At 42.2% G+C, this 26,448-nt stretch overlaps 1 protein-coding gene across 1 annotated transcript in view; it reads right to left on the minus strand.

Moving 5' to 3' along the window:
* The window catches only part of wdr90 (WD repeat domain 90), a 67,607-nt gene extending 41,603 nt beyond the window's left edge, over window positions 1-26,004 (minus strand). The window contains exons 1-11 of the mRNA XM_084163273.1: window positions 25,707-26,004; window positions 25,454-25,545; window positions 24,974-25,150; window positions 9,941-10,079; window positions 8,144-8,314; window positions 6,219-6,345; window positions 6,036-6,103; window positions 5,721-5,833; window positions 5,253-5,510; window positions 4,961-5,023; window positions 1,461-1,529 (exon numbers count right to left, since the gene is read on the minus strand). Coding sequence (XP_084019399.1) covers window positions 1,461-1,529; window positions 4,961-5,023; window positions 5,253-5,510; window positions 5,721-5,833; window positions 6,036-6,103; window positions 6,219-6,345; window positions 8,144-8,314; window positions 9,941-10,079; window positions 24,974-25,150; window positions 25,454-25,545; window positions 25,707-25,719 — 1,290 coding nt within the window. The 5' untranslated portion in view covers window positions 25,720-26,004. The remainder of the gene's footprint in view (window positions 1-1,460; window positions 1,530-4,960; window positions 5,024-5,252; window positions 5,511-5,720; window positions 5,834-6,035; window positions 6,104-6,218; window positions 6,346-8,143; window positions 8,315-9,940; window positions 10,080-24,973; window positions 25,151-25,453; window positions 25,546-25,706) is intronic.
* Window positions 26,005-26,448: the final 444 nt, after the last annotated feature.

The raw sequence follows: 26,448 nt of genomic DNA on the forward strand, positions 1-26,448 counted from the left end.
TAGCCCTATTTGGTAAAAGACCGAGTCCATATTATGGCAAGAACAGCTCAAATAAGCAAAGAGAAACGACAGTCCATCATTACTTTAAGACATGAAGGTCAGTCAATACTGAACATTTCAAGAACTTTCTTCAAGTGCAGTCGCAAAAACCATCCAGCGCTATGATGAAACTGGCTCTCATGAGGACCGCCACAGGAATGGAAGACCCAGAGTTACCTCTGCTGCAGAGGATAAGTTCATTAGAGTTACCAGCCTCAGAAATTGCAGCCTAAATAAATGCTTCACAGAGTTCAAGTAACAGACATATCAACATCAACTGTTCAGAGGAGACTGTGTGAATCAGGCCTTCATGGTCGAATTGCTGCAAAGAAACCACTACTAAAGGACACCAATAAGAAGAAGAGACCTGCTTGGGCCAAGAAACACGAGCAATGGATATTAGACCGGTGGAAATGTGTCCTTTGGTCTGGAGTCCAAATTGGAGATTTTTGGATCCAACCGCTGTGTCTTTGTGAGACGCGGTGTGGGTGAACGGATGATCTCCGCATGTGTATTTCCCATCGTAAAGCACGGAGGAGGAGGTGTGATGGTGTGGGGGTGCTTTGCTGGTGACACTGTCTGTGATTTATTTAGAATTCAAAACACACTTAACCAGCATGGCTACCACAGAAGGAGAGTGATGGAGTGCTGCATCAGATGACCTGGCCTCCACAATCCCCCGACCTCAACCAAATTGAGATGGTTTGGGATGAATCGGACCGCAGAGTGAAGGAAAAGCAGCCAACAAGTGCTCAGCATATGTGGGAACTCCTTCAAGACTGTTGGAAAAGCATTCCAGGTGAAGCTGCTTGAGAGAATGCCAAGAGTGTGCAAAGCTGTCATCAAGGCAAAGGGTGGCCATTTGAAGAATCTCAAATATAAAACACATTGATTTGTTTAACACTTTTTTGGTTACTACATGATTCCATATGTCTCCTGAGTGGCGCAGTGGTCTAAGGCACTGCATTGCAGTGCTAGCTGTGCCACTAGAGATCCTGGTTCGAATCCAGGCTCTGTCGTAGCCGGCCGCAACCGGGAGACCAATGGGGCGGCGCACAATTGGCCCAGCGTCGTCTAGGGTAGGGGAGGGAATGGCCGGCAGGGAGGTAGCTTAGTTGTTAGAGCATGGCGTTTGCAACGCCAGGGTTGTGGGTTCGATTCCCACGGGGGGCCAGTATAAAAAATTAAATAAAAATGTATGCACTAACTGTAAGTCGCTCTGGATAAGAGCGTCTGCTAAATGACGTAAATGTAAATGTAAATATGTGTTATTTCATAGTTTTGATGTCTTCACTATTATTCTACATTGTAGAAAATAGTAAAAATAAAGAAAAACCCTTGAATGCGTAGATGTTCTAAAACTTTTGACCGGTAGTGTATCTCATTGCGTAAAACAAACACAGTGCCACCTTGAGACTTACACATTTCATAGTGGCTCCCCCGAAACCAATGATTCTGTTGAGCCTGAGGATGGGGTCAGGGTGCAGCTTCTGAATACACAGAGAGAGACAGGTCTGAATAATGAAGTACAATGGCGCCGGAGGGAATGGCTGCCGTTTTATGGACTTTTAACTAACCGTGCTATATTGTGTGTTTTTTCGCATTGTTCGCACTTATTTTGTACACAATGTTGCTGATACCGTCTCTTATGACCGAAAAGAGCTTCTGGACATCAGAACAGCGATTACTCACCTTGAACTGGACTAGTAATTTTTCTTTAATGAGTCGGACGAGAGGGATTTGCTCCAGACACCCGACAGGGCCCTCATCCCCGTCATTCGCAGAAGAAAGAAAATAGATAGATAAATAGAGATATCGTGGAAGGAGATCGGGGTGCCTGTTAAGGAGCCGGCGACGAGTGGCTAATCTGCCTTTGCCATCGATACGATTGGCCAACTTACAAATCGCTTGATAATAAAGTGGACAGACTTCAAGCACGTATATCCTACCAATGGGACATTAAAAACTGTAATATCTTATGTTTCACCGAGTCGTGCCTGAACGAAGACATGAATAACATACAGCTGGCGGGTTATACATTGTATCGGAAGGATAGAACAGCAGCCTCTGGTAAGACATGGGGTGGCGGTCTATGTATATTTGTAAACAACAGCTGGTGCACGATATCTAAGGAAGTCTCGAGGTTTTGCTCGCCTGAGGTAGAGTATCTCATGATAAGCTGTAGACCACACTATCCACCAATAAAGTTTTCATCTATATTCTTCGTAGCTGTCTTTACCACCACAAACCGATGCTGGCACTAAGACCGCACTCAATGAACTGTATACGGCCATAAGCAAACAGGAAAACGCTCATCCAGAGGCGGCGCTCCTAGCGGCCGGGGACTTTAATGCAGGGAAACTTAAATCAGTTTTACCTCATTTCTACTAGCATGTTAAATGTGCAACCAGAGGGGAAAAAAAACTCTAGACCACCTTTACTCCACACACAGACACGCGTACAAAGCTCTCCCTCGCCCTCCATTTCACAAATCTGACCATAATTCTATCCTCCTGATTCCTGCTTAAAAGCAAAAACTAAAGCACGAAGCACCGGTGACTCGGTCAATAAAAAAAGTGGTCAGATGAAGCAGATGCTAAGCTACAGGACTATTTTGCTAGCACAGACTGGAATATGTTCCGGGATTCTTCCGATGGCATTGAGGAGTACACCACATCAGTCACTGGCTTCATCAATAGGTGCATCGATGACGTCGTCCCCACAGTGACTTTATGTACATACCCCAACCAGAAGCCATGGATTCAAGGCAACATCCGCACTGAGCTAAAGGGTAGAGCTGCCGCTTTCAAGGAGCGGGACTCTAACCCGGAAGCTTATAAGAAATCCCGCTATGCCCTCCGACGAACCATCAAACAGGCAAAGCGTCAATACAGGACTATGATCGAATCGTACTACACCGGCTCCGACGCTTGTCGAATGTGGCAGGGCTTGCAAACTATTACAGACTACAAAGGGAAGTACAGCCGCGAGATGCCCAGTGACACAAGCCTACCAGACGAGCTGAATTACTTCTATGCTCGCTTCGAGGCAAGTAACACTGAAACATGCATGAGAGCATCAGCTGTTCCGGACGACTGTGTGATCACGCTCTCCATAGCCAATGTGAGTAAGACCTTTAAACAGGTCAACATTCACAAGGCCGCAGGGCCAGACGGATTACCAGGACGTGTACTCCGAGCATGCGCTGACCAACTTGCAAGTGTCTTCATTTATATTATCAACCTCTCCCTGTCTGAGTCTGTAATACCAACATGTTTCAAGCAGACCACCATAGTCCCTGTGCCCAAAAACACTAAGGTAACCTGCATAAATGACTACCGACCGGTTGCACTCGCGTCTGTAGCCATGAAGTGCTTTGAAAGGCTGGTCATGGCTCACATCAACACCATTATCCCAGAAACCCTAGACCCACTCCAATTTGCATACTGCTCCAACAGATCCACAGATGATGCAATCTCTATTGCGCTCCACACTCCCCTTTCACACCTGGACAAAAGGAACACCTATGTGAGAATTCTATTAAATGACTACAGCTCAGCGTTCAACACCATAGTGCCCTCAAAGCTCATCACTAAGCTAAGGACCCTGGGACTAAACACCTCCCTCTGCAACTGGATCCTGGACTTCCTGACAGGCTGCCCCCAGGTGTTAAGGGTAGGTAACAACACATCTGCCACGCTGATCTTCAACACGGGGGCCCCTTAGGGGTGCGTGCTCAGTCCCCTCCTGTACTCCCTGTTCACTCATGGCTGCATGGCTAGGCACGACTCCAACACCATCATTAAGTTTGCAGATGACACAACAGTGGTAGGCCTGATCACTGACAACGACGAGACAGCCTATAAGGAAGAGGTCAGAGACCTGGCCGTGTGGTGCCAGGACAACAACCTCTCCCTCAACGTGATCAAGTCAAAGGAGATGATTGTGGACTACAGGAAAAAGAAGAGGACCGAGCATGCCCCCATTCTCATTGACGGGGCTGTAGTGGAACAGGTTGAGAGCTTCAAGTTCCTTGGTGTCCACATCACCAACGAACTATCATGGTCCAAACACACCAAGACAGTCGTCAAGAGGGCACGACAAAGCCTATTCCCCCTCAGGAGACTGAAAAGATTTGGCATGGGTCCTCAGATCCTCAAAAAGTTATACAGCTACACCATCGAGAGCATCCTGACCGGTTGCATCACCACCTGGTATGGCAACTGCTCGGCCTCCGACCGCAAGGCACTACAGAGGGTAGTGCGTACGGCCCAGTACATCACTGGGGCCAAGCTTCCTGCCATCCAGGACCTCTATACCAGGCAGTGTCAGAGGAAGGCCCTAAAAATTGTCAAAGACTCCAGTCACCCTAGTCATATACTTTTCTCTCTGCTACCGCACGGCAAGTGGTACCGGAGCGCCAAGTCTAGGTCCAAGAGGCTCTAAACAGCTTCTACCCCCAAGCAATAAGACACTTGAACATCTAATCAAATGGCTACCCAGACTATTTGCATTGCCCACCCCCTACTCTTTTACGCTGCTGCTACTCTGTTTATTATCTATGCATAGTCACTTTAATAACTCTACCTACATGTACCTATTACCTCAATTACCTCGACTAACCGGTGCCCCCGCACATTGACTCGGTACCGGTACCCCCTGTATATAGCCTCGCTATTGTTATTTTACTGCTGCTCTTTAACTATTTCGTACTTTTATTTCTTATAATTTTTATATTTAATGTTTTTGGGGTATTTCTTTTGGTATTCTTTCTTAAAATTGCATTGTTGGTTATTTGACTCACACCAATAACTGTATGGGTTCACACAATATTCTGTACAATATAATTGTACAGAAACTAACAAAGTCGTCAGGTGTTTCAAAAACTAAAGTCAATCTCTTTTTTCTTGTCTTTTCTTACCCGCTGTTGGGATTCCTTGGCTGAGGGAAGAGTGACAGGTCTTGCGACTGCTGTACACACAATCTGGAAACACAAAGGGATGAATACGGAATCCTTCAACAATACAGAAACAAAGCAGGAATGTGTTGGAGCAGGGAAAGCACAGGAAGTTGCTTTGTGAAGGAGGTCTGTTACATAAAGGTGGGGTGTAAGTTGAGTGGTGTGTGTGTGTGTGTGTGTGTGTGTGTGTGTGTGTGTGTGTGTGTGTGTGTGTGTGTGTGTGTGCGCAAATGCTAAATGGTGTGAATCTCACCTCTACGTCGCTGTCCTCTCTGTGGGTGTTGATGTCATCCTCGGTGTGTGCGTACACGTGCACGCCCCCATCATCCGTGAACGGGATCCTGACAACAGAGCGGTGCGACCTGGAGGTCCTCGACCCCTGACCTCTTTCCAGGTTGTCGCCATGGTAATTCCAGTCGTCCTGTGACGTGTCTTGGCCGTTCAGGCCGGATGTGACCACTCCCAGCTCAGGAATACTGGACGTCACCAGAGTGGTGCGATGCCTCGGGTGCTGGGGGAGGAAAAGGCACATCAAGTTTTATGACAATGCGAAATACAGACATTTGGAATTGTACACAGAACAGACAGTCTGACACAGACTGTATACAGAAAATGGGAAGAGCACAGATGTTCACATTTCTTAGAGCATGAAAATACAATTTTAGACACAAAGATCACACACATAAAACCAACCACCCACACACCCAGGCTCTTGTCTTACTAGTTTGGGGGTGGTGATCTGCTGGATGAGGGACACTCTGTCCTGCACTGATTTGCTGATGTTCACACTACGAGACATCTCTCTCATGGGACTCCTCTCTGCTGGGGAACATGCTGGGGCAAGACAACAATAACATGTGCTGTTACTACCGAATTTGTACTATGCAATTAATATTTTAATTCTACTGTAATTATACACTAACATAGTAATCACTGCTTTTGTCACAATTGCTGCCTATGCACATCTCTTCTTAACTGCATTGGGATTACTGAGGTAAATCAAACACTAATAGGAGTTAAAGTGTTGTCCACTTACTAGACACAGGGCAGGGATAGCCTTTCTGAATGGAGTCAAAGGGCAACTTGGCTCCGTCTGATGGAAACCTGTTGGAATAAACAAAGAAGTAGCTGAAAAGTTTTAAACATAAGTCCAGGTAGTCCCTCGCTTTTTCAATTCAGTTTTCTCCCATTTGAATACCACCCCAGTGAGGCCACCCACCTGATGTAGTCGTAGAGGTCATGCCAGCTGCCTCCCTTGGGCACAGGGAAGGACATCTCCCTGGGCATGGGGCCTGTGCCCAGAGATGACGCCAACCCGGCCTGCTTTGCCTCGTTGAAGGACACTCCTGGAGGGAAAATAACAAAGGATAAAAATTGGAATTTCTTGAAGAATACTGAAGAGATAGATTAGTCTTGGAGCCGGGCTAGAACTATGGGGGAGGCACATTGAATGAACACAAATGATTGCACCCCCACACAGCCTGGTAAATTGCACTGTGGTTTAATTGAAGAATCATTTTGAAATTAAAGTAAGTACTTCAAACTCAGGAATTGGCCATGAATAAGTAGGTTCCGCTGTTTTAGAAAACATTCAAGTAAAAAATACGCACTTCAAATTCAGGAAATGGTCTGAAATAAGCAGGTTGAAGGTTCAGCTGTTGTTGAACATTTTCTCAAATTAAAAATATGCCAAACTAAGGAAATGGTCTTGTAAGTAGGTTCAGCTGAAGGATTCTCTGCATTTAAACTATTTCTATAAAAATGCAGAGATAAGGGCCAGGCTTTTGAACATCTTGAAGAAAATAAGCCCTGAACCTGAATATATTTTTGTTTAACAATGTGGTAGCTATACACAGTTTATTAGGTACACCACCCTGATCATGAAAATGGATCGCTCCTACAGACAGTGAGTCACATGGCCGTGGATTGCTATATAAAGCAAGTAGACAGGCATCGAGGCATTCAGTTACTGTTCGATTTAACGTTTGAATGGGCAAAACGAGAGACCTAAGCAACTTTGAGCGTGGTATGATTGTCAGTGACAGGCGCACCGGATCCAGTATCTCAGAAACGGCCACCCTCCTGGGCTTTTCACGCACGACAGTGTCTAGGATTTACAGAGAATGGTGCGACAAATAAAAAAAACATCCAGTCAGTAGCAGTTCTGTGGGCGAAAACAGCTCGTTGATGAGAGAGGTCGAAGGAAAATGGCAAGAATTGTGCAAGCTAACAGTCGGGCAACAAACAGACAAATAACGGCGCAGTAAAACAGCGGTGTGCAGAACGGCATCTCGGAACGCACAACTCGTCGATCCTTGTCACGGAAGGGCTATTGCAGCAGATGACCACACCGAGTTCGACTCCTTTCAGCTAAAAACAAGAAGAAGCGGCTCCAGAGGGCACGTGATCACCAACACTAGACTATTGAGGAATGGAAAAACATTGCCTAGAACATGACAGTGAGTGCAGTTTACTTGAGTGGCCTGCTCAGTCCCCAGACCTCAACCCAATAGAGCATATTTGGGATGAGATGGAACGCAGCATGAATGTCCCACCGTCCAATCTGCAGCAACTGCGTGATGCCATCACGTCAGCATGGTCCAAAATCCCTGTGGAATGTTTCCGACACCTTGTAGAATTCCCCGAAGAATTCAGGTTGTTCTGGAGGCAAAGGTGGGTCTGACCTGGTAATAGATGGGTGTACCTAATAAGCTGGCCGGTGAGCGTATGTCTCTACACTGAATGGGTGTGCAGTGCTCTGTTCACGACCACGCTGGCCTTCAAAGCTCCCAGGTAATTGTTTGGCCATGTTTTCGTTTCTTATTAATTTCTTATTGTAAAAGGGGACATGTGCACAAACGGTATATGGAACATTCTTCCTCAATGACAAAAGCTGACACATTATTACCAATGAAAATAAAACTAATAGCTAGTTCTGTGGAAACATTCAAAACATTGAAACCAGACTAATGGTCTATCAGCCAGGAATTGTCTCCCACATTGCTCACCACAGTGCAATTTCATCTTGTGCACATACACAGTCATTGGTAAACCTAACCTGACATGACATTATGAAGCATCTAACACTATATTACATTATAACACTATTATAAACCCTGTGATAGCTTTGGGTCTCAGTCTCACCAGGGTCTAGCACCAGGTCACTGGTGAACATGTTTTTCACGGACATGTTGGCACACAGTTTGATTGTCTTCAGGTGGCTGTGGCGGCGGTTGAGGTAGACAGAGAGAACGTACTGCAGGTCCATCATCAGACAGGTCCAACGCACCGTAGAGGGGGCGGGACCCACCAGATCTGGCCAATAGAAGAACTTGGTCATGATCAAGGAACACCACAATATGATTGTAATTAGCTAGCTTAGCCATGTTCAGTGAAGACATCCCAGAAGGCAAAACTCGACAAATCTGATTAAAATGACCAGCTTTTGGTTGTTAAAATTCAACCAGTTTTGCTTGAACATGATTGGCAAGGATTGTTGTTGTAACTCTGTCATATGTTCAGAGATGATGTACGGTGAGAGAAAAACGTTTGCCCACTGACAAAGACATGATCAGTCTATAATTTTAATGGTAGGTTTATTTGAACAGTGAGAGACAGAATAAGGGAAATAAGTATTTGACCCCTCTGCAAAACATGACTTAGTACTTGGTGGCAAAACCCTTGTTGGCAATCACAGAGGTCAGCCGTTTCTTGTAGTTGGCCACCAGGTTTGCACACATCTCAGGAGGGATTTTGTTCCACTCCTCTTTGCAGATCTTCTCCAAGTCATTAAGGTTTCGAGGCTGACATTTGGCAACTCGAACCTCAGCTTCCTCCACAGATTTTCTATGGGATTAAGGTCTGGAGACTGGCTAGGCCACTCCAGGTCCTTAATGTGCTTCTTCTTGAGCCACTCCTTTGTTGCCTTGGCCGTTTGTTTTGGTTTATTGTCATGCTGGAATACCCATCCACGACCCATTTTCAATGCCCTGGCTGAGGGAAGGAGGTTCTCACCCAAGATTTGACGGTACATGGCCCTGTCCATCGTCCCTTTGATGCAGTGAAGTTGTCCTGTCCCCTTAGCAGAAAAACACCCCCAAAGAATAATGTTTCCACCTCCATGTTTGACGGTGGAGATGGTGTTCTTGGGGTCATAGGCAGCATTCCTCCTCCTCCAAACATGGCGAGTTGAGTTGATGCCAAAGAGCTCGATTTTGGTCTCATCTGACCACAACACTTTCACCCAGTTCTCCTCTGAATCATTCAGATGTTCATTGGCAAACTTCAGACGGCCCTGTATATGTGCTTTCTTGAGCAGGGGGACCTTGCAGGCGCTGCAGGATTTCAGTCCTTCACGGCGTAGTGTGGTAACAATTGTTTTGTTGGTGACTATGGTCCCAGCTGCCTTGAGATCCTTGACAAGATCCTCCCGTGTAGTTCTGGGCTGATTCCTCACCGTTCTCATGATCATTGCAACTCCATGTGGTGAGATCTTGCATGGAGCCCCAGGCCGAGGGCTTGTGTAGGTCTACAATCTTGTCCCTGACATCCTTGGAGAGCTCTGTGGTCTTGGCCATGGTGGAGAGCTTGGAATCTGATTGATTGATTGCTTCTGTGGACAGGTGTCTTTTATACAGGTAAAAAGCTGAGATTAGGAGCACTCCCTTTATACTCAGCTCGTTGCCTGTATAAAAGACACCTGGGAGCCAGACATCTTTCTGATTGAGAGGGGGTCAAATACTTATTTCCCTCATTAAAATGCAAATCAATTCATATCATTTTTGACATGCATTTTTCTGGATTTCTTTGTTGTTATTCTGTCTCTCACTGTTCAAATAAACCTACCATTAAAATTATAGACTGATCATTTCTTTGTCAGTGGGCAAACGTACAAAATTAGCAGGGGATCAAATACTTTTTTCCCTCACTGTATGTTTTTACCGTGTCTGGCTTTTTTTGCGGTGCTCTCGTACACCGAGCCCTTGGCCGCTCCACACAGGAAGGGGAAGTGCAGCCAGGTGGCTGTGGACTTGAACTCCTTAAACAGGTTGGAGAAGGAGACACGAATCACCTGGCCCTCCTACAAAAAACAGCAGAGGAAACAGGGAGGTCAAATATAGTACCTGTAATTCTTATGGTGGGGTTGTACTGGTAACTGGTAAAAATGTGAATACAGATTTGTACAGTTGAGTCCGTTTCTGAGGTAAAATGGACTTTTAAGAATGTGATGAAACTTTGTTGCTCCTTGCCGAAACAAGAAACTAGCAAACAATCTTTGATTTAAATTCTTTTTTAATCTTCAACATAGAAATGCTACCAAAAATAATTAACTGAAACTGGTTACAAATGACGGAGTCACCCATGATTCACCAAATGATATTTTGAAGGAGGAAGCAAAGTACTTCAAGCATATGTTTTCGTTTCAGTCGCCTCCATCTCCTTTAACTGAAGCAAATTGTAGAGATTTGTTTTCTATTGCTAATGTAAAATTAAACAGCCATACAGAAAGACTCATGTGAAGGTGAAATTACAGAGGAGGAACTTCTGGATGCAATTAAAGTCCGGGAAAACTCCAGGGTTGGATGGCATACCAGTCGAGGTACACCAAACCTTTTTTGATATACTCAAGACCGTTATTAGCATGTTTTAACCACTCCTATGTAAATGGTAGATTATCAGACATTCAAGAAGAAGGTCTGATTTCATTATTACTGAAACAGGATACAAGTGGAAAATATAAAGATCCAGTCAATTAAAAAAAATTGGTGGCCCCTTACACTTCAGTGTTGTGATGCAAAAATTCTAGCAAAATGTATAGCGCATAGAATTAAAAAGGTATTGTCGGATATTATTCATTCTAATCAGACAGGTTTTTTACATGGACGATACATTGGAGATAATAAAGTATGAAAAATGTATACACTCTAACTGTAAGTCGCTCTGGATAAGAGCGTCTGCTAAATGACTACATTAAAAAATATATATATAAAGGCAAGTACTGGAAACAATAGAACACTATGAAAAATCTGGGAAACCAGACCTGCTATTCATAGCAGACTTTGAAAAGGCATTTGATAAAAGTACGACTGGGGTTTATATATAAATGCCTGGAGAATTTCAATTTTGGAGAATCTCTTATAAAATGGGTTAAAATCATGTATAGTAACCCTAGGTGTAAAATAGTAAATAATGTCTATTTCTCCAAAAGTTTTAAACTGTCAAGAGGAGTGAAACAAGGTTGTCCACTATCGGCATATCTATTTATTATGGCCATCGAAATATTAGCTATTAAAATCAGATCCAACAATAATATCAAGGGATTAGAAATCCAGGGCTTAAAAACAAAGGTGTCATTGTACGCTGATGATTCATGTTTTCTTTTAAATCCACAACTAGAATCCCTCCACAGCCTTGTAGAGGATATAGATACATTTTCTAACCTCTCTGGATTACAACCAAATTATGATAAATGTACTATATTACGTATTGGATCACTAAAAAATACAATTTTTACATCACCACATAGTTTACCAATAAAATGGTCCGATGGTGATGTGGACATACGCGGAATACATATCCCAAATGAAATAAATGATCTCACTCCAATACATTTTAATAGAAAGTTAGCAAAAATAGATAAGATCTTGCTACCATGGAAAGGTAAATACCTGTCAATTTGATCACCCTGATTAACTCTTTAGTATTATCCCAGTTTACCTATTTGCTTATTGTCTTGCCTACACCTAGCGAACAGTTATTGAAATTATATGAGAAAAAAAATATTCCATTTGATTTGGAACAGCAAGCCAGACAAAATTAAACGGGCCTATTTATATAATGAATATGAATTCGGAGGACAGAAATTATTAAATATTAAAGCATTAGACCTATCACTAAAAGCTTCAGTCATACAAAAGTTATACTTAAATCCGAACTGGTTCTCTAGCAAATTAGTCAGATTGTCTCACCCAATGTTCAAGAATGACCTTTTCCCCTTTATTCAGATTACAACCTCTCACTTTCAGTTGTTTGAAAAGGAAATCATCTCCCAAATATCACTATTTCTAAAACAAGCCATAGAAAGTTGGTTGCAATTTCAATTTAATCCTCCAGAAACTACAGAACAAATAATGCAACAAATATTGTGGTTAAACTCAAATATACTAACTGATAAAAAACCATTATTTTTTGAAAAAACATATGGAAATGTCTGATCTACCCAAAATTACAACCAAATAATTGCAGCATTAACACAAAAATGGAAGGGGAAAGTGGAAGGGGGAAAAAGTAAGGAACCTGTCTGTCGGCCCTGCATTAAAGAACATAATTGGTTAAAGAAAATTGTGATTAATAAAAAAGTATACCAGTTTCATTTAAGGACCAAAGGATTGACAGCCGTCCCATTTAGATTGCAAAATAGTTGTGAAGAGATTTTTGACGTACCGATTCCATGCATAGTGTTTATGAACTGACACGCAAAACAACACCGGATTCAAAACTTAGAATTTTTCAATTTAAATTATTATACAAAATTCTTGCTACCAATAGAATGTTATTTATATGGGGGATACAATCTTCCCAGCTCTGCAGATTTTGCTGCGAAGAGACAATCATTAGATCATTTGTTTTGGTACTGTCCATTTGTAGCTTGTTTTTGGACACAGGTCCAGGAATGGCTAAAGGGTTGCAATATTTACCTGGAGCTAACCCTGCAGATAGCACTACTGGGTGACCTGAAAAGTCATAGTCAATCGATCAATAATATTATAATACTTTTAGCAAAAATGTTTATTTTCAATTTACAATCTGTAGAAACGATGAGAATAGAAGGGTTCAGAACTTCTGTAAAACATCACAGTACAGTTGAAAAATATATGGCAAATAGAAATCCAATATGGATGGTGTTAAGAGATAGATGGGAGGTGTTGAATGGAGTTGAAGGATGGGACTAATAACAACTAACAACAACTAATAACAACAAGATACAGTGGGGAGAACAAGTATTTGATACACTGCCGATTTTGCAGGTTTTCCTACTTACAAAGCATGTAGAGGTCTGTAATTTTTATCATAGGTACACTTCAACTGTGAGAGACGTAATCTAAAACAAAAATCAAGAAAATCACATTGTATGATTTTTAAGTAATTAATTTGCATTTTATTGCATGATATAAGTATTTGATACATCAGAAAAGCAGAACTTAATATTTGGTACAGAAACCTTTGTTTGCAATTACAGAGATCATACGTTTCCTGTAGGTCTTGACCAGGTTTGCACACACTGCAGCAGGGATTTTGGCCCACTCCTCCATACAGACCTTCTCCAGATCCTTCAGGTTTCGGGGCTGTCGCTGGGCAATACGGACTTTCAGCTCCCTCCAAAGATTTTCTATTGGGTTCAGGTCTGGAGACTGGCTAGGCCACTCCAGGACCTTGAGATGCTTCTTACGGAGCCACTCCTTAGTTGCCCTGGCTGTGTGTTTCGGGTCGTTGTCATGCTGGAAGACCCAGCCACGACCTATCTTCAATGCTCTTACTGAGGGAAGGAGGTTGTTGGCCAAGATCTCGCGATACATGGCCCCATCCATCCTCCCCTCAATACGGTGCAGTCATCCTGTCCCCTTTGCAGAAATGCATCCCCAAAGAATGATGTTTCCACCTCCATGCTTCACGGTTGGGATGGTGTTCTTGGGGTTGTACTCATCCTTCTTCTTCCTCCAAACACGGCGAGTGGAGTTTAGACCAAAAAGCTCTATTTTTGTCTCATCAGACCACATAACCTTCTCCCATTCTTCCTCTGGATCATCCAGATGGTCATTGGCAAACTTCAGACGGGCCTGGACATGCGCTGGCTTGAGCAGGGGGACCTTGCGTGCGCTGCAGGATTTTAATTAATGACGCCGTAGTGTGTTACTAATGGTTTTCTTTGAGACTGTGGTCCCAGCTCTCTTCAGGTCATTGACCAGGTCCTGCCGTGTAGTTCTGGGCTGATCCCTCACCTTCCTCATGATCATTGATGCCCCACAAGGTGAGATCTTGCATGGAGCCCCAGACCGAGGTTGATTGACCGTCATCTTGAACTTCTTCCATTTTCTAATAATTGCGCCAACAGTTGTTGCCTTCTCACCAAGCTGCTTGCCTATTGTCCTGTAGCCCATCCCAGCCTTGTGCAGGTCTACAATTGTATCCCTGATATCCTTACACAGCTCTCTGGTTTTGGCCATTGTGGAGAGGTTGGAGTCTGTTTGATTGAGTGTGTGGACAGGTGTCTTTCATACAGGTAACGAGTTCAAACAGGTGCAGTTAATACAGGTAATGAGTGGAGAACAGGAGGGCTTCTTAAAGAAAAACCGGAATGCTTACTGGCTGGTAGGTGATCAAATACTTATGTCATGCAATAAAATGCAAATGAATTACTTAAAAATCATACAATGTGATTTTCTGGATTTTTGTTTTAGATTCCGTCTCTCACAGTTGAAGTGTACCTATGATAAAAATTACAGACCTCTACATGCTTTGTAAGTAGGAAAACCTGCAAAATCGGCAGTGTATCAAATACTTGTTCTCCCCACTGTAACTAATGTAAAGCATACTGTGTCCATAATAAGTATATAGGTTGTATGTTGGGAGCTTTTGGGAAAGAGCACAGTTAGAAAGATATGGCATATAGAAGCAAACCGGATGGACATCATGAAAATGATCGGAGAGGTTGAGGGTACAGGAAGTTCAGGAGTAAAAACAAACAAAATAGAATTCTTGTAAAATTGACTGTGTCCATAAAATGTATATAGTATGTATAAGCTGGAAGTTGAGGCCTAAGCATTGTTGTTCAGTAGTTTACTCCAATTAGGGAAGGGGTGGTGGGGTTGGAAAGTAATAAAGGGAAATATATTTTTTTAAAGGATATGAATATATATGTATGTTTGTGTATATGTATGTGTGTATATATATATTTGCGAGAAAAAAAACATATGGGGGATTGGAAGTGATGCAGACAATTACATTGACGGAAGTTACAATCTATCTGCAATATTAAAGCTGATCTACCCCCTAATTTTTATTTTTATTTTTACATACAGTGGGGAAATGAAGTATTTAGTCAGCCACCAATTGTGCAAGTTCTCCCACTTAAAAAGATGAGAGAGGCCTGTAATTTTCATCATAGGTACACGTCAACTATGACAGACAAAATGAGAAATTGATTGCCGAGGCAACGACCCCCACAATGTAGCAGCAGCACACATAGAAATATAATTTATAGATTCATTCTGTTTCTATGGCAGCACATGCAGTCAGTAGCAAAGGAAAGGAGAAAATGAGAGTCTAAATTACTGTCATCCAAACCTTAATCTATGATGAAATCAACCTTGTCAAAATGAGGTACTAGGTGTTGTGTATTGGGGTTCTGCCGCAGAGCATCATAGGGGTTTGTATGTGTTAAGATGAGCATGTTCAAATAAATGGTTGAACTAATTACTGGTCTCCCGTCTCAACATTATAAAGACGTGGTTATAAAACCAACGAGACATAACAAAAGATTGCCGACGAGTGAGTCTGAACCTACAGGAACTATTCTGTCCGGGAAGAAGTCGGTTTTCACAAGTTTAAATTGTTATTTTCCGTGGTACAGTCTAGGCTAATGTTAGCACAGTGTATTGCTAGCAGAGGCAAGTGCAGTCGAACTAGCTAAGAGAGAGAGTTAGCATCGTCATGGACGGACGGAGCGGGAAAAACATTTGATTAAAAAGGGAGGAATATACAGTGAGTAAAGGAAAATACATTTATTCAACTGTGAAGACAAACTTTGAAATTAAAAACTGCTAAATTTGCGAACTTGAGGATGAAACGTCAGTGAGTAAGGTGAATGAAGATCACGTGACAGAGGAAAATATTGCTGTGGCAGAACAGAATTTTACCATGGTTGAGGACAATATTGAAGCGAGTGACAATCAGGAGACTTTTGAGAAAGGAAAAAATATTGGAATTGTTGGAAACATTGGACAGTTTGATGAAAGTATTGAGCAGTGGAGCTCATATACAGAACAGTTTGACTATTTTGTTCTTGCAAATTACATTGGTGAGGACCAATTTGTGCCTACATCTTTTTATGGGGCCAGGGACATTTGGTTAGCTACGCAGCCTGCTACAGCCAGACAGGCCAGGTAATAAGACGTATGGGGATTTTGTGGAAATACTGAAAGGACACTTTTCACCCAAACCACTAGTTATTGCTGAAAGGTTTAGGTTCCACAAAATAAATAAATCAGTGACAATGTTTGCTGCTGCATTAAATAAACTATCAGAGCACTGTGAGTTTAATGACGTTCTAAATGACACCATTAGAGAGAGTGAAGCTACACAAAAGAGACTATTGATGGAAAGTAATCTGACCTTGGCAAGGGCCATTGAAGTCAGTGTGTCCATGGAACTAGATGCTAAAGAGGCTCAGCAGTTGAGTTCATCAGGAAAAGCGCACAACTGAGTTGCAACTGAAAATCAGAGACAGGGAAATCAAGGCACATGCTTCCGCTGTGGCAAAGCGGGATATCAGGCGTCTACGTGCTGGTGTAAGGACATTAATTGCAGAGCCTTTGATAAAAAGGGCCACATCGAGCTCAGAGAAAACGTCAGACTGAAAACAAACAACAGACATTCCAACGAAAGAAAAATAGATGTTCACGCTGATGAGCAGGAGAACACTGAGGTGAGTGGCAGCTGTATCTCTTGTATCAGACACACACCAACATTGTTGAAAGCACGACACGTACCTTATACTATCAGAACAAAAGTCGAGGCTGACTTCAACGCTCTAGCTAAGAACAAAGTACTGGAGTTGGTCAGCGTGAGTGAATGGGCTACACCAATCGTACCAGTCCTTAAGAAGGATGGTGGAATCAGTATATGTGGAGACTTAAAGTCACAGTTAACACTGTTGTCAACTGAGCAGTATCCACTACCACAAAAAACCTTTTCACGGGCTTCCGCTGCATCAGCTGCTTTGTCAGGACAAAACATGGAAATGGACAGATCAATGAGAGGAAGCATTCGTGAAAACCAAGGAAACACTGAAATCTGAGGCAGACACACTTCGAGCCGTCATTGCCCATCCAACTAGTTTGTGATGCTAGTCCCTATGGTGGTGGAGCAGTCGTGTCCCATATCATGGCTTCCAATGAAGAAAAGACGATCGTTTTCGCATAGAGGACATTGAACAAAGCAGAAAGTAACAACGCATAGATAGAACGAGAAACTCTGGGCATAGTTTTTGGAGTGCATAAGTTTCACCCATATTTGTAGGGGAAGAAGTTCACCCTGCTTACAGATCATCATCCGCTGACGAGAATCTTTGGACCACATACTGGGATGCCGTCACTTTCTGCAAGCAGAATGCAAAGGTGGGCTTTGTTGTTTTCAGCACACACCTATGACATCAAGTACCCCAAGTCAGAACTGCATCGCAACGGAGATGGACTTTCCAGGTACCACTACCTGTGGTCAAGCCGGAGTCATGCCAAGTGGACATCTTCTACTTCAGACAAGTGGAAAACGTCACATCAACACAAGTGTGGAGAAACACCAGAAACTACCCTGTGTTATCTGAAGTGATGGACATCGTCATCAAAGGTAAAGCCGCAGGAGATGCTCTCGAACTGAAACCTTTCCAGGAGAACTGAGCTGTAGCTACAGTCCGGTTTTCTGCTGTGGAAGAGGAGTGTTATCATTCAGCGTTCGCTGAGGAAACCAGTGTTGCAACAGCTACACTCAGGTCATTGTGGAATGGTTCACATGAAGGAAATTGCACAAAGCTACTTCTGGTGGCCTGGATTGGATGAAAGCATTGAGGGGAAAGCAAAAACAATGTTCCTCATGTCAGAAGGTTAGCAACATACATCAACTTGCACCTCTTCATGTGGGATTGGCCAGAGGAGGTAAGGCAACGCAAACACGTCAACTTCGCAAGTCCATTCGAAAACAGAATGTTTCTCGTGGTCATGGATACGCATAGCAAGTGGCCAGACCCTACCATTTTCTACTACTGCAGAAAAGATCATCCAGAAGTGTTTAGTCAGTTTGGATCGCCACTCCAACTTGTTAGCGACAACGGACCGCAGCTAGTGTCCCAAGAATTTGCTATGTTCCTACAGGTGAATGGCATACAACGCATCAGGTCCGCACCGTATCATCCATCTAACAACAAGCTGGCGGAAAGTTTCGTACAGACCATGAAACATGCCTTAAAAGCGTCTCAGGGTCAAGGGACACTGCACCAACGTTTGAACAGCTTCCTGCTATCCTAAAGGAACAAGCCTCATGCAACCACCAAAGCTTCACCTGCATCTCTACTCATGAAGGGAGAGCTATGTAACAAGCTTCAAACTACTCAAACCTCCGAACTCAAAGGAGACAGTGCGACGTCAAAAGGAGAGTCAAGTCAAACGTGAACTGAGAGGACAGAGCTTTCAAACCTGGAAAAACTGTCTTAGCTAGGAACTTCCTCAATGGACCAAAGTGGGTTCCTGCAACAGTCATTGCTCAGACTGGTCATGTGTCCTACACTGTCCAGATTGCAGAAGACTTCATCTAAAGGCACACAGATCAGTTACTGTTGAGTAAGTGAGTGGTCCAGAACTGTTACTGGGTTACACCCTGACCCAGAAGTTGTCACCTAGGGGCTCACAGTCACGTTCTCAGGACACTAACTCAGCCGCACCCACACAAGTACATGACGAGACTGTGACACACAGGGTACCCACGTGTCAACATCTGTGTCAACGCCACAGTCTAGAGACATTGTTGTTGAGAGTCGACCGCTGTTACACTACATATAGGTGGGCAGCTAAACGTTTGGACTTGTAGAACAGACTCTTCCAACAGTTCATGTAGGAGGGGAGGAGTTGTTGTGTATTGGGGTTGTGCCGCAGAGCATCATGGGTGTTTGTATGTGTTAAGATGAGCACGTTCAGATAAACGGTTTAACTAATTAATGTCTCCCGTCTCATCATTATTTAATTGTTATAAAGACGTGGATATGAAACCAACGAGATAAGGAACCCAGATAGAATCACAGAGACAAGGCAGATGTGACAAGACGTATAATGGTAGCAAGAAGCCATACGGGCAATTCCAGGGGAAAGTCAACATGAGAAAAAAAGTGTATTCTTCCAAAATGAAACCATGTTCATACAGTAATTATCCTTAAGGTATATATACTGAACAGAAATATGAACGCAACATGTAAAGTGTTGGTCCCATGTTTCATGAGCTGAAATAAAAGATCCAAGAATTGTTCCATACACACAAAAAGCTTATTTCTCTCAATTTTTGTGCAAACATTTGTTTACATCCCTGTTAGTGAGCATTTCTCCTTTGCCAAGATAATCCATTCACCTGACAGGTGTGGCATATCAAGAAGATGATTAAACAGCATGATCATTACACAGGTGCAACTTGTGCTGGGGACAATAAAAGGCCACTAAAATGTGCAGTTTTGTCACACAATATAGCGCCACAGCTGTCTCAAGTTGAGGGAGCGTGCAATTGGCATGCTGACTGCAGGAATGTCCACCAGAGCTGTTGCCAGAGAATTTAATGTTCATTTCTCTACCATAAGCCGCATCCAATGTCATTTTAGAGAATTTGGCAGTACTTCCAACCGGCCTCACAACCGCAGACCACGTGTAACCACGCCAGCCCAGGACCTCCACATCAGACTTCTTCACCTGCGGGATCGTCTGAGAAAAGCCACCCCGACAGCTGATGAAACTGAGGAGTATTTCTGTCTGTAATAAAGGCTGTTTGTGGGGAAAAACTCATTCTAATTGGCTGGGCTGGCTCCCCAGTGGGTGGACCTATGCCCTCCCAGGCCCACCCATGGCTGCGCCCCTGCCCAGTCATGTGAAATCCATCGATTAGGGCCTAATGAATTTATTTCAATTGACTGATTTCCTTATATGAACTGCAACTCAGTAAAATAGTTGAAATTGTTGCTTGTTGTGTTTATATTTTTGTTCAGAATAAAAACAGGTGTTGAGTGTCGTGGAAATGGGAGAGAGAGGAGAGACTGTTCTGAATAGTAATGTTACTTGACCTTTAACACTACTCAATTGTAATTAGTAGGAAATAATCACATGCAAATTCCTTAGAATTATGAGGCATACAGTGCATTTGGAAAGTATTAAAATTTTTAGTCATTTAGCAGACGCTCTTATCCAGAGGGACTTACAGTTAGTGAGTGCATACATTTTCATATTCAGACCCCTTGACTTTTACCACATTTTGTTAAGTTGCAGCCTTATTCTAAAATTGATTAAATTGTTTTTTCTCTCATCAATCTACACACAATACCCCATACATAAGTACTTTATTGAAGCACCTTTGGCAGCGATTACAGCCTTGAGTCTTCTTGGGTATGACGCTACAAGCTTGGCACACCTGTATTTGGGGAGTTCCCCCCATTCTTCTCTGCAAATCCTCTCAAGGTCTGTCAGGTTGGATGGGGAGCGTCGCTGCACAGCTATTTTCAGGTCTCTACAGAGATGTTCGATCGGGTTCAAGTCCAGGCTCTGGCTGGGCCGCTAAAGGACATTCAGAGACTTGTCCCAAAGCAAGTCCTGCGTTGTCTTGGCTGTTTGCTTAGCGTCGTTGTCCTGTTGGTAGGTGAACCTTCTCCCAAGTCTGAGGTCATGAGCGCTCTGGAGCAGGTTTTCATCAAGGATCTCTCTGTACTTTGCTCCGTTCATCTTTCCATTGTTCCTGACCAGTCTCCCAGTTCCTCCCACAGCATGATGCTGCCACCACAATGCTTCACCGTAGGGATGGTGCCAGGTTTCCTCCAGACGTGATGCTTGGCATTCAGGCCAAAGAGTTCAATCTTTATTTAATCAGACCGGAGAATCTTGTTTCTCATGGTCTGAGAGTCCTTTAGGTGCCTTTTGGCAAACTCCAAGTGGGCTGTTGTGTGCCTTTTACTGAGGAGTGGCTTCCGTCTGGCCACTCTACCATAAAGGCCTGATTGGTGGAGTGCTGCAGAGATGGTTGTCCTTCTGGAAGGTTCTCCCATCTCCACAGAGGAACTGGAGCTCTGTCAGAGTGACCATCGGGTTCTTGGTCACCTCCCTGACCAAGGCCCTTCTCCCTCGATTGCTCAGTTTGTCCGGGCGACCAGCTCTAGGAAGACTCTTGGTGGTTCCAAACTTCTTCCATGTGAGAATGATAGAGGCCACTGTGTTCTTTGGGACCTTCAATGCTGCAGAAATGTTTTGGTACCCTTTCCTGTTCTGTGCCTCGACACAATCCTGTCTCGGAGCTCTACGGACAATTCATTCGACCTCATGGCTTGGTTTTTGCTCTGACATGCACTGTCAACTGTGGGACCTTACATAGGCAGGTGTGTGTCTTTCCAAATCATGTCCAATCTATTGAATTTACCACAGGTGGACTCCAATCAAGTTGCAGAAACATCTCAAAGATGATCAATGGAAACAGGATGCACCTGAGCTCAATTTCAAGTCTCAAAGCAAAGGGTGTAAATACTTATGTAAATAAGAGATACATACATACATACATACATACATACATACATACATACATACATACATACATACATACATACATACATACATACATACATACATACATACATACATACATACATACATACATACATACATACATACATACATACATACATACATACATACATACATACATACATACATACATACATACATACATACATACATACATACATACATACATACATACATACATACATACATACATACATACATACATACATACATACATACATACATACATACATACATACATACATACATACATACATACATACATACATACATACATACATACATACATACATACATACATACATACATACATACATACATACATACATACATACATACATACATACATACATACATACATACATACATACATACATACATACATACATACATACATACATACATACATACATACATACATACATACATACATACATACATACATACATACATACATACATACATACATACATACATACATACATACATACATACATACATACATACATACATACATACATACATACATACATACATACATACATACATACATACATACATACATACATACATACATACATACATACATACATACATACATACATACATACATACATACATACATACATACATACATACATACATACATACATACATACATACATACATACATACATACATACATACATACATACATACATACATACATACATACATACATACATACATACATACATACATACATACATACATACATACATACATACATACATACATACATACATACATACATACATACATACATACATACATACATACATACATACATACATACATACATACATACATACATACATACATACATACATACATACATACATACATACATACATACATACATACATACATACATACATACATACATACATACATACATACATACATACATACATACATACATACATACTACCAGTCAAAAGTTTGGCCACACCGACTCATTCAAGGGTTTTTCTTTATTTTTACATTGTAGAATAATGGTGAAGACATCAAAGCTATGAAATAACACATATGGAATCATGTAGTAACCAAAACAGTGTTAAACAAATCAAAATATATTTTAAATTTGAGATGCTTCAAATAGCCACCCTTTGCCTTGATGACAGCTTTGCACACTCTTGGCATTCTCACAACCAGCTTCATGAGGTAGTCACCTGGAATGCATTTCAATTAACAGGTGTGCCTTCTTAAAAGTTAATTTATGGAATTTCTTTCCTTAATGCGTTTGAGCCAATCAGTTGTGTTGTGACAAGGTAGGGTTGGTATACAGAAGATAACCCTATTTGGTAAAAGACCAAGTCCATATTATTGCAAGAATAGCTCAAATAAGCAAAGAGAAACGACAGTCCATCATTACTTTAAGACATGAAGGTCAGTCAATACGGAACATTTCAAAAACATTGAAAGTTTCTTCAAGTGCAGTCGCAAAAACCATCAAGCGCTATGATGAAACTGGCTCTCATGAGGACCGCCACAGGAATAGAAGACCCAGAGTTACCTCTGCTGCAGAGGATAAGTTCATTAGAGTTACCAGCCTCAGAAATTGCAGCCCAAATAAATGCTTCACAGAGTTCAAGTAACAGTCACATCAACATCAACTGTTCAGAGGAGACTGTGTGAATCAGGCCTTCATGGTCAAATTGCTGCAAAGAAACCACTACTAAAGGACACCAATAAGAAGAAGAGACTTGCTTGGGCCAAGAATCACGAGCAATGGACATTAAACCGGTGGAAATGTTTCCTTTGGTCTGGAGTCCAAATTTTTGATTTTTGGTTCCAACCGCTGTGTCTTTGTGAGAAGCGGTGTGCGTGAACGGATGATCTCCGCATGTGTATTTCCCACCGTAAAGCATGGAGGAGGTGTTATGGTGGGGGGGAGGTGCTTTGCTGGTAACACGGTCTGTGATTTATTTAGAATTCAAGGCACACTTAACCAGCATGGCAACCACAGCATTCTGCAGCGATACGCCATCCCATCTGGTTTGGGCTTAGTGGGACTATCATTTGTTTGTCAACAGGACAATGACCCAACACACCTCCAGGCTGTGTAAGGGCTATTTTACCAAGAAGGAGAGTGATGGAGTGCTGCATCAGATGACCTGGCCTCCACAATCCCCTGACCTCAACCAAAATGAGATGGTTTGGGATGAGTCAGACCGCAGAGTGAAGGAAAAGCAGCCAACAAGTGCTCAGCATTTTGTGGGAACTCCTTCAAGACTGTTGGAAAAGCATTCCAGGTGAAGCTGGTTGAGAGAATGCCAAGCGTGTGCAAAGCTGTCATCAAGGCAAAGGGTGGCTATTTGAAGAATCTGAAATATAAAATATATTTTGATTTGTTTAACACTTTTTTTGGTTACTACATGATTCCATATGTGTTATTTCATAGTTTCGATGTCTTCACTATTATTCTACAATGTAGAAAACAGTCAAAATAAAGAAAAACCCTGGAATGAGTAGGTGTGTCCAAACTTTTGACAGGTACAGTATGTATGTATGTATGTATGTATGTATGTATGTATATATATATATATATATATATATATATACACACACACACACACACACACACACACACATATTTGCAAACATTTCTAAAAACTTTATTTTCGCTTCGTCATTATGGGGTATTGTGTGTAGATTTTTATTTAATCCATTTTAGAATAAGGCTGTAACGTAACAAAATGTGGAAAAAGTCAAGGGGTCTGAATACTTTCCGAATGCACTGTATATTTATTTTATCAGTGCTGTGCCATTCCATTATGATATCAAAACATTAAGTACTATGCCCTTGTAGAATAATAACATGCCTCACAACACAGAGATCCTATAGAAATCAGTTTTATAAAGTAAGTAATTATATGCCTGACAATGCCATTGTGTTCCTAGTCTCGAATACCCAACCCTTTGCAACACTTTTGGCATAGAGGAACTACGTCACTTCTTACGTCACTACTTTATCCGCTTGAATAAAATACAAAATATTTGCTAGCAAGATCACAGAGGTTATTTTTAATGAGTGGCTAGTTTGCATCAACTAGCTTAACTAAAACCACTGCAAAAGTTTTTCCCCAAAACGTTTGTTTTGAATCACGACGTTCTATCATGTCTGCCTCGTGATTTGTTGGTAGAGTATTTTTTCCGCTTATTGACGTAGGCAGTGACGTAGTTCCTCTATCATTGAAACCAGACCCTAGTTCCTTCAATTGGAATAACAACCACAATGGAGTGTGCCAACGCAGAAAATAATGGCACACCCAAGCTGTATATAACAATGCTGAATTCAACCCAAGAAACAGCCAGGGTTGAAAACCATGTCCCCAGTCAGTACCTCAGCAGCGATGTCCAAATGCACCACAAAGTGTTTGGTAGGACTGGGTCTGAAGAGCAGGTAGAGGTAGCGTCCTGTTAGCCCCAGGGACTGAGTGCTGGTCTTGGGCAGAAGGATGTAATTGCTGGCTGGAATGGACCCCCGGATCCGAAACACTGAACACATTAGTGTTTTGTCCTGTCAGAATGTCATAATGAAAAGTCACAATTAAAAGCAAACTGAAGACCTGGGGTGAATCTCAAAAGTATTTTCTTGATTCCTCACTTCCATCTGACATGGGCGGGAGCATTGGATGAAAAGGTCTAAAGGGGGTCAACTTCAGAGCTTCACCTCACTTCTCTGATATTTTGAGGAAGGGAGAGAGTGGGCACAAGGTATCAAGGACTTTTGACATGATTGACACCCCAGGTTACCTCATCTCGCCAATGCAGGATTTATTAATAGTGAATTGATAAGGTATAAGAGTAGAGTGTAGCTTACCATATAGGTTGTCACGTCTCCCTCTCTTGATGTCTTCTTCCATTCCTCAACTCTCATGTGTTTGAAGATGTTGACATAGGGGTGTTGCCACACTGTTAGGCACAATAAACATTGAAGGGCACTAGCTAGAAATACTGTAAATGCATTTAGCTAGCTAGAGTAGTTGTCATAATTCATTACTCTGTATTTTTAACAACCAGCAGTGAAACAAGTTCGCCGGTAACATGCTGTGATATGCAAATAAACCCTTTACCTCTCGACGTCATTGTAGAAATATGTCGGGGAGTCCTGTCAAGTTACTTAACATTAGCTAGCTAACGTTAGCTAGTAATTCACCTGTTGATTAAATCTGGCAAAAAAATGTACTATACCGGCTAGCCACTGTGGCTTTGCTGTGTTATCAACTCGACGTGTGTAACAAAGGTACCATCAACATTTAACGTGCTTTACGAAAGAAGTACATGTTTTGTCTCACTCCATATTTTCCTTTAAATATGTGCATGCAAGGTTTTTTCTGTTCTTCGCCATGTAAACAACAGATTTTTGCATGGCAATCTGTACACTCCCGCTACAACCGCCGCCGTTTCCAACGGCGATACGTAGACACGTCTTTACGTCCCGTGGTGCCTCTGGGAGCAGTAGTTCAGGACCATAGAGAGCAATAGTAATGGCGTCTTTTTGTAGCCATTAACTCCGCAATGGCTCGTTGTGCAAATGAATGTGGTTTTTGGAGTTTTTTTGGATTAACGCCGAAAATAAAGTCTGTGGTAAACACAGGTTTATAAGATCGTATACGTTTTGCTCTATGTGATAATCTTCATCAGCTAACGTCACATTTTGTGAATTTTGAAGTGTTTATGTACTCAAAACAAGCACAAAAAGGCTTCATAATTCATTAAGGTAATGTTAACTGACTGATATCTCATAGAACAAAACATACACTATATATACAAAATTTGTGGACACCCCTTCAAATTAGTGGATTCGACTATTTC

This window comes from Coregonus lavaretus, assembly GCF_964263955.1.
Source record: "Coregonus lavaretus genome assembly, chromosome: 1".
Lineage (NCBI taxonomy): Eukaryota > Metazoa > Chordata > Actinopteri > Salmoniformes > Salmonidae > Coregonus > Coregonus lavaretus.